Source organism: Populus euphratica, unplaced genomic scaffold (genome assembly GCF_000495115.2).
Source record: "Populus euphratica unplaced genomic scaffold, PopEup_1.0 scaffold318.1, whole genome shotgun sequence".
Classification (NCBI taxonomy): domain Eukaryota; kingdom Viridiplantae; phylum Streptophyta; class Magnoliopsida; order Malpighiales; family Salicaceae; genus Populus; species Populus euphratica.
In genome coordinates, this window is record NW_011500003.1 from 121,211 (window position 1) to 133,288 (window position 12,078).

The 12,078-nt window shown below is 35.2% G+C and overlaps 2 protein-coding genes across 3 annotated transcripts in view; one reads left to right on the forward strand and one right to left on the reverse strand.

Moving 5' to 3' along the window:
* The first annotated feature begins 314 nt into the window (after positions 1-314).
* LOC105140977 (TMV resistance protein N-like) lies at positions 315-8,100 on the forward strand. Of its 2 annotated transcripts, none has more exons than XM_011048029.1 (5): positions 315-1,096; positions 3,053-4,148; positions 4,286-4,558; positions 4,637-5,620; positions 5,846-8,100. In XM_011048029.1, the coding sequence occupies exons 1-5, from the start codon at positions 546-548 to the stop codon at positions 6,800-6,802; spliced, it is 3,861 nt and encodes a 1,286-aa protein (XP_011046331.1). In that variant the 5' UTR covers positions 315-545; the 3' UTR covers positions 6,803-8,100. The 2 variants fall into 2 exon arrangements, with proteins under 2 accessions (XP_011046331.1, XP_011046332.1); XM_011048030.1 differs by lacking the exon at positions 315-1,096 and adding an exon at positions 2,244-2,684.
* Positions 8,101-9,603: 1,503 nt separating this feature from the next.
* LOC105141012 (probable disease resistance protein At4g27220) overlaps positions 9,604-12,078 on the reverse strand; it is a 24,285-nt gene continuing 21,810 nt past the window's right edge. Inside the window, exon 8 of the mRNA XM_011048076.1 lies at positions 9,604-10,373. Within this exon, the coding sequence (XP_011046378.1) occupies positions 9,604-10,373 (770 nt within the window). The remainder of the gene's footprint in view (positions 10,374-12,078) is intronic.

The window sequence follows — 12,078 nt, forward strand, 5'->3', positions numbered from 1 at the left end:
TAAAAAAATAAAATAATATATCAGTTTCATGTTTTTTTATAAGATAAATATATTTTTAAGCAAATCTAAAAACGAAGTTATCATATTTCTAAATGGATTCTTCATAATATAATATAATATGTAAATCCAAAATCTAACCTGGTCGTTAACAGTAGAAAAATCATATTTTTATTATTTAAAATGATATTATTTTTTTAAGAAAATTAAAAATTTAATATACATAATCTCAACACATAACCCGATTTTTGAGTGGGATTAATCCCGTATCAAGTCTTATAACTATTTATAAAAAGTTGCCCAGAGACAAGCCACCACCGAGTCTTTTCAAAGTAACGTAGGCGAGGAATTCTTCAAGTCTTTTGGTCATTGCTGTTACTATCGTTCTCAATCACAGATCATCTAACAGCACTTGGTCAACATTACTTGCAAACTGACTGCTAGTATGAAAATGGGTTACATTTTCAACATTTTCTTTCTTGTTGTTGCTTTCTTATTTACTTTTCCGACTTTTTCACATTTACGTTCACATTATTTATGTTCACCTCATGCTCTGGGCACCCGATGGCCTAAAGTGTTTTCTATATTTTACCTCCGGTATCTGGCTATCAGAAAGTTTTGATCCAATGGCTTCTTCCTCTTCCACTAATTGTTGGAAGCATGATGTATTCTTGAATTTCAGAGGCCAAGACACCCGCAACACTTTTACTGGCCATCTACACCAAGCTTTGTGCAACAAAGGAGTTCATGTGTACATTGATGACGAGCTTGAGAGGGGAAAAGAGATTGCTCCTGCACTCCTCCAAGCTATCGAGCAATCAAGGATCTCCATTGTTGTTTTCTCTGAAACCTATGCATGCTCTTCCTATTGTTTGGATGAGCTGGTGAAGATGATTGAATGCAAGGAATCGAAAGGGCAAGTGGTTTTGCCCGTGTTCTACAACGTGGATCCATCAGATGTAGAAGTGCAGAACGACAGCTTTGGAGAACCTGTGCTTCGTGCAGCTTCATGTGCTGCTGCAAGTATGGACAAGTTGCTGGAGTGGAAGGAAGCTCTAACAAAAGCAGCTAGATTGTCTGGGTGGCATTTGGACAACGGGTAAATTCTACCTTCTCCTCCACCTACCATTCTAATTCATGTGGAGAAATTAATTGTTTAATTTATCTGTTTAATTTGTCTTTGAAAATATATTTTTTTCTTTTCCAAATTTACTGTTTAGCTATTTGTCCCTAATTTCGAGGTTAATCTAGTTGTCAAGAAGTATGTTTCCGTCTTTGACTTTTTATATTCAAGTTTCAGGGAAATTTTATAGGTTTGATAAAAATAAAGATTTTATATGTATTTGAAAATATATTAAAATAATATTTTTTTATTTTTAAAAAATTATTTTTAATATTAACCTATTAAAAACGATTTTAAAAAATAATTTGAAATTAAAAAATAATTTTTTTAAATGTAAAAACAAATGGATTCATTGATAAAACTGTTAAGATAAGGTTAAAAGCATATTTTACTTTTATTGTGGTTGCAAAGGCTTGATTTATCGATTTGATCTATTATGTCATTAAACTGTTATTTTCTAGAGAATAAATTAAGTTCTTTCTTTAGTTAAAACTAATAAAAATAACAGTCAAACTTCAACCTGTTGACGTTATATATTTAGAGCATTTTAATAGACAATCAAACTTTGACCCCAATGTAATAATTAAATGAATTAATTTCACTAGGAGACAACAAATTGAATTGATCATTCAAACCTTAGGATAAAATATGATTTTAAACCATGAATTAATACATGGTGTGATGCTCTTAAACTCTTAAAAGGCAACCACAGAGAAGTTAGAAACAACAGTTGAGCTACTGCTTAATCGCCAGCATTTAAACTAGTAAAAAATCGATTTTAGTCTTCTTTGATTGTGGTAGGAGGCCACAATTACAAAGATCGATGGGTGGCTTGGAACACGAAAAAGAAGAAGATAGATTCACCAAAAGGGGCCATTGAAGAACCGTAGCCACACTGCTAGTTATTTTCTGAATAAAATTATTCTACCAAAATCCTAATTTCATAAATGCTATTGGTAGTGGGATATCCATCATAGTTACCACCTAGGCTTCATCAACCTACGAACCATATAAAAAAATAAACCTAAAGGTAACATTATGAGGAAGGAAGAGGCACTAGTCATGCCTTAATGTACCAAAAATAGCTAAAAAAAAAAAAAAAACCTAAAGGTAACATTATTAGTAAGGAATACGCGCTAGTCATGCCTTAATGTACCAAAAATAGCTTGCAGGTGCTCCAAATCAGCACGACTATGCCTATAAATGGTTTCAACACCCGGTGCATGAACCAAATAAAGGTGCTATAGGTGCATTGAACAATCCAAATCACATCATCATCCACTCATACAACTCATGTGGTATCTTAAACGCCATCTTCCACCCTTTTTCTTTTTTGATAAAGTCGTAGAATCAATCTGCTAAGACAATATGTTATCCAAACATGATATGGGATACATGTACTTCCTAGTGATTTGGTTTAAGGACATGTCCAACGTGCCATCTTTCTTTGAGATCAAGAAAGGGTTGGGACTAGCTATATAGGGACTCACACACTCTATAATATACTCTTTCTCCAACAACTCTACCACCTAGCATTGCAGCTCATTAGACTTCTTGAGACTCGGTTTGTATTCTAGTCTATTTTGTACGCAGCCTGCTTTTGAGTATCCTCAGTTATAAGTTCTTGAATGTTTTCTTCCTGAGACATTAACGCCTCTTCAAGAAAATGTTTCCTTCCGTATTAACCATGTACTACTCTACAACCTCCTCCGGTAATAGTTATTCAACAAATCCTCCTGTTTTAGAGAATAGTTTGAAATCCATTCACAACATATTTAAAATTGGATAACCAAACGATGTTGCGGTGATCGAAAATGATGGATTTGTTTCATGATATTATTAACTTAAATTTAAGTTTGATCAAGTATTGAATCTCTTTCCGGTTAGCTTTGGCCATGCTCATTACATGATTCTCACAATTTAAATATCCAGGAATGAGGCTAAAACTATCCAGAGCATTGTTGAAAAGGTCTTGGCTATATTGAACCGCGCATTCTTACATGTTGCCGATTACCCTGTTGGACTTGATTCCCATATCCAAGATTTGAATTGTCAGTTACGCCTCGCATCAAATGATGTTTGCATGGTAGGGATTTTGGGAATTGGTGGAATAGGCAAGACAACTGTTGCCAAAGCTATTTACAACGAAATTGCTAATCAGTTTGAAGGTAGCAGCTTTCTTGCAAACGTTAGAGAAATGGCAAAGCAAAACAAGGTTGTTGAACTACAACAAACACTTCTTTCACAGATACTTGGAAATAAAAATTGGTCTGTTGGAAATATAGATTTTGGAATCAGTGTGATAAAGGACAGGTTGTGTAGTAAAAAGGTTCTTATTGTTGTTGATGATGTGGATAATGTGGACCAGTTAAAAAGACTAGCTGGAGAGCCAGATTGGTTTGGTGCCGGGAGTAGGGTCATTATTACGAGTAGAGATGAACATGTGCTTGTTTCCCATGGAGTAAGATTTGTGCATAAAGTGGAGGAACTATGTCCAGGTGATGCTTTTCAACTTTTTAGCTGGCATGCATTCAGAAATTCCCAACCCAAGGAGGAGTTCATGATGCATTCATGCGATGCAGTAACTTATGCCAAAGGCTTGCCATTAGCTCTTGTTGTGTTGGGTTCTTTTCTGTATGGTAGGAGTGTACATGAATGGGAAAGTCAATTAGATAAATTGAAGCAAATTCCTAATAAAAAGATATATGAAATACTCAAAATAAGTTACGATGGCTTGGAGGATGGCACTCAAAAGGCCATTTTCCTTGATATTGCGTGTTTCTTTAGAGGAATGGACAAAGACTATGTGATGAAAGTGTTCCTTGCATGCGATTTCAAGCCAATTATAGGAGTCCAAGTTCTTATTGAGAAGTCTTTGATAAGTATAGAGAATAATAAGCTGCAGATGCATGATCTACTACAAGCAATGGGCAGACAAATTGTTCAGCAAGAATCTCCCAATATACCAGGCAGGCGCAGCAGATTGTGGTTTCATGAGGATATTGCTCATGTATTGACCGAAAATATGGTGAGTGTCGCGTATACTTGCGAGTATGATCTTATGAACAATACTTCGAAGGCAACCCATTTTTCTTCTCCTTGGTAACAATATGAATGCTTTGACTCATTTCTGATACATTGTATGCGTATCCTTTTAATTTTCAGGGAACAGATGAGATTGAAGCAATAATGCTAGACTTCCATGAACCAGAAGAGATGCACTTGAGTGCTAAAGCATTTAAGAAGATGAAAAGACTTAGAATACTTATAATCCGCAATGCTTTGTTAACTGTGGCTCCTGTATATCTCTCAAATGAGTTGAGATGGCTTGAATGGCCTGGGTGTCCATTATTGTCACTGCCATCTACTTTTCATGCAAGAAAACTTGTTGTTCTCAACATGCAGCATAGCTTCATCAGCCACTTCGAGGGATTCAAGGTTTTAAACTATTAGAGGTTTCTTTCTACAAATTATATCATCAACTTATCAGAAACTAATACCTTTTCTGTTTCACAGAATTACAGTTGCTTGAAGTTTATGAATTTCAGTGGTTGCGGGTTCCTAAAAGAAACACCCGACTTCTCAACCATCAGGAATCTTGAGAGGTTGAATCTTGAAGGGTGCGCAAATTTGGTTGAGGTTCATCAGTCTGTTGGATATCTTGATAAACTTGAATTCTTGAATGTTGAATTCTGCTCTAACCTCAGAAGTCTTCCCCGAAGAGTCAAATTGAAATCTCTTAACACCCTTCTTCTTTCAGGCTGTCAAGTGCTTGAGGCGTTTCCTGACGTCGTTGAAAAGATGCAATGTTTGGAGAAACTTTGTTTGAGTGGAACTGCAATAAAAGCGCTTCCTTCTTCCATCAAAAATATATCTGGACTTAAAGTCTTGACCCTGACATTTTGCAAAAACCTTGCCGATCTTCCTAATAGCATTTATAAACTTACACATCTTGAGTGTCTGCTTCTTGAAGGTTGCTCAAAACTTGACAAGTTTCCAGTGAATGGGGAGAATGAGGTACCATCAAATTTCCTTACATCTTCAAATTGTTATGAAAATTCCTCAGGATCGGACTTCCTTCCGGCTCAAGCGAATTCTCTTGATGGATCTTCCTCATTGGGATTTCCTTCGTTAAGATGGCTAGATCTACGAAACTGCTGTCTAAGAAATGTCAATTTCTTGAAGATGCATGATTGCTTTCCCATGTTGAAGGAATTAGATTTGTCAGGAAACAGTTTTGCTATCTTTCCAGAAACACTCTCGCTATTTACTCACTTGAAGAGCCTCAGGTTACATAAATGCAAGAAGCTTCAAGAAATTCCAGAGCTTCCACGGAATATTAAGAGACTAGAAGCAAGAGATTGTGAATTGTTGGAAAGATATTCACCATTAGAGAAGGAAGGTGAATGGCCAGCCAAACTTCGCGTTGTTGACTTCTCAAACTGCCACAAACTAGCTAAAAACCAGGGAAAGAATTTGGAGGATGCATTCTTTAGTAAGGTTGGCTTGCCTGCAAACTCAAAATGTTGATATCTTCTGTTCTCTTTCATCTGTTTCTATCTCTTTCTGCACAAATGTGTTTGTGACTATGTATGCTTGCTATTTGAATTTGTTGATAAATGGTCATGTTGAACCAAATTTACCATCTCAGATTTCATTGTTGCATTCACCTTATATCATGAACAGCGTTAACCACAGAAATGTTACTTTATTTTTTTGTAACAGGCATTTCATAAGCAATTTCAAGTTGAAATATTCCTTCCTGGAAATAAAATTCCAGAATGGTTCGCGTTTACTAGTGAACAGGGCTCCTTGACTTACCTTGTACCTTCCTCTGTTTTCGAGAAAATCCAAGGACTGGTTATCTGCTCCATTTTATGTTTAGAGGATGAAGTGACAGCAAATATATCGTGTGAAATGTTTGTTGATGGGAAAAGCATGATTTTGTGCTCAAGACATTTCTTTCCATTGGAGACGGATCATATGTGGTTATACTACCAGCCATATTGCTATACTAGAGCCTTGGGTACAGCAAGAAATGATTTAGTTCGCTTTGAGATTTCATTTGAAGTCCTCGGAGCACCAAGGGGTTCGGCGTTGAAAATGTGTGGGATCTATTTTATATACAAGCAAGATAAGACAGTGAGTGATCCAAGTTCCACTCAATCCACAAGTTATCACACAGACCACTCTGTTTCATTTGATCTCATGACAAGTTGCTACGTAGATGACCCCGACTTCGCTTTGAGTCCTAGTATGAACAGGAAGCGGCCAGCATCATCAGATCTAACTGAAGGATGCAACAATGATGACTTGGAACTCAGTTTGAATCCAAAGGTGAGCAGAAAAAAAACTGCTGATAATCAGCGTGGGGAGCAGTTTTCTTTTTCTCTGCAGCCAATGGATCAGAAGCCGGGTAACCCTTTGATATCATCCAAATCTGGGGAGCATCAACTGGAGCATTGGCTTTCTTTATCTTTGCAGCCAATGGATGTGAGTAATTGGAATCCAATGTGCATCAAGAAATTAGAGGAAAAAGTTCAACTTCAACCAAAGAGCAAGGAAACAATGAGTTTCTTTAATGAGCTTGGCGGGACTCCCATCAGGGAACAGGCTGCAGTAGAAGAATATGAAACTGAAAAAGATGAGACATATATTTCTGATGTTGAATCTCTGGCTTGACTGATACCAATATATACCTTCATGAGAAACCGAGATGGTAAAGGATCTACGAAAGAATGAAGCAGAAAAGGAGTTTCTTCTAATATCTCAAGCACTGAAGTTGCTGCTAGTCGAAGCTCAGTGATGGCAGTCCCTTGGTCAAAAAGATCAATGGATGATGAAGAGGTGTTAATTTATGGAACACAAAGCATGAGGTCGCCAAAAGGAGAAGAACCTTGCTACCTTGGCTATTGATGAATTTGGTGATGGAGAGTCCCATTCTGATGCAGTTGTATGGTTTACTTCTTCGCTGAGACGTCAGGGGACAGATGAGATCGAAGGGATTGTGACAGATTTACAAGAACCAGAAGACATGCAATTGAGTGCTGAGGTCTTTAAGAAGGTGAAAAGGCTTCGGATAGTAATAATCCGCAAGGCATTGTTCAAGGATGGTTCCTGTAAATCTCCCAAATTCGTAAAGATGGCTTGAATGGCCTGGATGTCCTTTATTGTCAACGTCACCTGCATTTCATGGAAGAGAACTTGTTGTCCTCGAGATGCAGCATAGCTTCATCAAGCAATTTGAGGGATTCAAGGTTGTATCTCTTGGTGCTTCTCTCTTTAAATCCTAACAAAAACTTATTCTAAATACATGATTATTCAAGCACCAAATAGAGGATGAATCTAGAAGTTTGCATGAACTTATTTTATATTCGTCAATCTGTTGGTTTTATTAGTGTACTTCAATTTTAAAGCCTTGAATTCTGCTTTAACCTTAGAATTCTTCCTAGCAGCTTCAAATTGAAATCTCTCGACACCCTTCTTTTTACCGCCTGCAAAAAACTTGAGGTGTTTCTAAAATTTGTGGAAAAGATGCCATGCTTGGAGAAGCTTTATTTAATGTGTTCATCAATTGAAAATATAACGAGGCTTGAAGTCCTAACTGCAACATATTGCAATAACCTTGCCAATATTCCAGCAGCATTTATAATCTAAGTCATCTTGAGCTTTATCTTCTTGAAGGTAGCTCAAAAACTGGCAAGTTTCCAGTGAATGGACAAGTGAGGAGCATTCAAGTTTCCCCAGGTCTTTGAATACAGAGTGTTCAACAGGATCCAGCTACCATCCTTTTCGTTCTCCAAGAAGACTTGCAGCTCCAAGCAATTTTTTGTGGATATATAGCTTTTCCTCGCTGTGGTGTCCTATATTAAGATATCTGGATCTGCAATACTGCAGTGTAATCGATGTCAGTTAAATGACAATGTCGAAATTTATTTTCCATGTTCATGGAACTAGATTTGTCAGGAGACAAGTTTTACTCCCTCAAATATTTTCCACATTCACTAACTTGAGAAGCCTCAAATTATCCGAATGCAAGAAACTTCGATAAATTTCAGAGATTCCATGGGACGATTAAGAGACTACAACCAAAAGATTGCAAATTGTTGGAGACAAATATGCGATTACCCAGGAAAGAAAATTAAGTGGCTAACTATTAAGTTTCTCAAAAAACATAAACCCCGTGAAACCAATAATTTTAAATGAGTCCCACGAATCCTATTAAACAGTTATGCATTATTCAAGGTTTAAGTGAAAATTATTTGAAATACAATTCATCCTTTTAGACTTTGATCAACTCTTCATAACTGGATTGTCGCAAAACCTAGTTGTCAAATTGTTTAATATTCATTCACACAAAAGATTTCTGTTATTTGCAGGACGTGTACGTATATGACTAATTAAGAAACAAATGTTGGAAACCAATTGCAGAAGCCAGATAAACAAAGAATTTGTTACTGAAAAACATTGTGGTTCACAAGTAAAGAAGGCAACACTATAAGAATCATAAATATAAGTTAACGGTCGATACCTTCCTGGAGGTGTGTCTGAATCTTAATCATCATTATAAGAATTGGTCCTCTATGAGAAGCTGAGTTAGTTCCACTATGAAAAGTTATGAATTTTTTGAGTTATTATTATGATTTAACATAACTAAACTTTATTTTGGGTGTAAACCTATCCTTTTAGTTATTAAATACATTTATTTGGTCATTCATGTAATTTATCTGAGACAAATCCTCATCTAATTATGACATATTTATATCTAATTATTTAGAATCATTTGTTATGGCAGACTAACTATATTAGAATTCCTCTACTCCCCTCAAGCTTCCTGCCTTTGTAATAATTCTCAAAGATAATCCAGCACATTCCCTTGCAATGGCTACTGCAATTAGTTCCACTTCTAGAGAAATAGCTATGTCCAAGTTCCTCCATTAGCAATGTCCATGCTTCTCCATCAAAAAGTGGCATCACTTTGATTTCGTGTTGGCAGTTCATCCGGTAACAAACCCTTTTTGATCGAGTTATGATAATTGGCTTACATCTGTTTAATTGGAAAGAAATTCCTACTTTGTCTAGCTTAAAACAATTCCACAAATCATCTAAAATAAAACATTATCTTTTCTTGATAGATCTAAGTTAACACTTTGTCTAGCTTAAAAGAATTCCACAAATCATCTAAAATAAAAATTCTTTTTGTTTTTTTATTAGTTTTTTTGACAAGCTAGCAGCTCTACTTTAATCATTATCTTTTCTTGATAGATCTAAGTTAAGTCGTTTAGCAATAAGATTTTTCAATGTATTAATGTTGAAATCTCGAGACACGATCACCCAATAAACATGATGAGAAATGTCTAATCTTTTTATAAACTTATTACGGATATGTTACAGCATTGTTGTTTTATCAACTCCCCCATCCCATAAATAACAGTTAAGACTTCATTATCCTTTAACTAGGATCATATTTTATTCCTATTCTCTTATAATGCTCGACCCACTAGCTTTGTAGAGCTAGTAGGTAACATATCTCCTGTAGTCTCACTTGTGTAGTATTTAAGGCCTCCAGAAGAGCTAGCTCCTGCACCAGGCTGCATGAATCCCGTGGCTGGGTTTTCTATGTTATTGCCAATGACATTATCCACCGCGGAAGAAGAAGAGAAGTCACAGACTCCTCGTTCACACTCTTGACTTGCTTGCTCTGTTATTGGTCTAGTCTCCAGTGCATTATGCATAGGTTCAATCCCTCCAAGTACCTCATTCATAATGACATCATTGTTTACTGATGGAGAACAGAGTTGCTCTGTTATTGGTCTACGCTCCGATGTATTATGCACAAGCTCAATCCCTCCTCTAATGAAATCATTTGCCCATGCATGTTCTCCAGTGAAAACAGCTTCTCCTTGTTGTGCCATGTCTACATGTGTCCCTTCATTGTTCTGTTCTTGTGCGTTAGGGACCTCGTTACTGCTTGAGCCTGCTACAGTTTTAAGCTTTTTTTTCTCTGGAGCGCCAATTGCTACAAGGGCTGCATCTTGAACTTCTTTTGGAACATCTTCACAAATTTTAACACCACGCCCTTTCACTCCTGACAAATGGAATTTGATCCTCGAGATGGAAGTACCTTGGGCAAACAATTGCCCACAAAGCTTACACGTCATTCTACCATCATCCATATTTTCAACATATGCACTGGAAGATCTGTCAGCATGACGCCAAACTGGATCATTTGGTCGAATCATTTTGCGCATGGCTCAGCAGAAAAGAAAAAACAAAAAGAACATCAACATCATTCCAAAATAAATAATTTGATTGAACCATTTTATCCTATAGAAAAAACTAGTTATCTACCCGCATGTCGCGGGATAGTTATCAAAATCTATTACATAGTTCTTTAATAATTAAAATAGATATTTATACAAAATGTTATAATTTAGACAATGCTTCCTTATAGTAGCTTCGGTAGATGAAAGATTTACTGCATATAATTTATTATTTTCAGAATTATTATTTCTTAAATATTTCATTCAAATCCCTTTTTCTTTTTTTTTCAGTATATTGTAGGAAAATTAAATATAATTTCTTTTGAGTTTAACTTGGTTTTCACGATTATACTATAAATTTATTTTGTTTTTGATATTTCAAATTGTTGACAAGGTCTTGAATATATTAGAATGCACATTCTTACATGTTGCTGATTATCGTGTTAGGTTAGATTCTCATATGCATATATACTATATGTTAAGCAATGGATCAAATGATGTTCGTGTTAAATAATATATTTATCTTATTTTATGTATTAAGAGTAAAATAATATTTTTAACTTAACCTATATATAAGCTCTTTGTATTTAGGTTAAAGTAAGAACTTTAATACAAATCAACTTAGGAGAATTCTAACCTCCTTCTCTTTTATGTTCATATTTATTTTTGAGTTAATTGAATTGTTTTAACATGGTATCAGAGTTGGTTTTATGGAATGAGGCTTAATAATAAATAAATAAAAATTGGAGTGATATTTTGTTTTATTTTTCTGCAAAATCTAGTATTTTGACTTTCCTTTAGCTTTTACAAATTGGTATTTATGTTTTGTCTCTATAATTGTTTTGGTATTTCATCTTTTGCAATTTGTGTTGTATTTTGAAGTAATTGTATGATTTTGAGAAGATATTTGTTGAGTATATGTGATATCTGTTCAATTTCTACAATCTAATACTTTGTATTTCGCTGCTTTTGTATTCTGTTTTTTTTATGTTAATTATGGCTACTGAAAGAGATGATTCATTTTAGTCTGTGAGTGTGAGGTTGGATGGAAATAATTATTCATATTGGAGTTATGTAATGAGAAATTTTTTTAAGGGTAAGAAGATATAGGGGGTATGTTAGTGGAACTTATATAATACCTAAAAATAATGAGGAGGGGGATGTTGTTTTAATAGATACATGGAAAGAAAATAATGCAAAGATCATTACTTGGATCAACAATTCTGTTGAGTATTTCATAGGTATGTAGTTGGTGAAGTATGAGATAGCAAATGAGGTTTGAGATCATTTGTAAATGTTATTCACGCAATCAAATTTTTCAAAACAATATCAATTAGAGAATGAAATATAAGCTGTTCAGCAGAAGAATATAAGTATTCAAGAGTTTTATTCTGCTATGAAAAATCTTTAGGATTAATTGGCTCTTACAGAATCGGTAGAATTAAAGGCATGTGGTGTCTATATTGAGCGTAAAAAACAGCAATGATTGGTACAATTTTTAATAGCACTTCACAGTGATTTTAAAGGACTTGGAGGTTCAGTTCTACATTATTCTCCATTTCCTTCTATTAACTCTATTGTCAATGAGTTATTGGCTGAAGAAATACGCCTTCAATCTTATTGTGAAAAGGGAATTCTTTCTGCTTTAAATCCTTCTGTACTAGCAGTATGATTAGTACTTAAAAGTGCATTTTT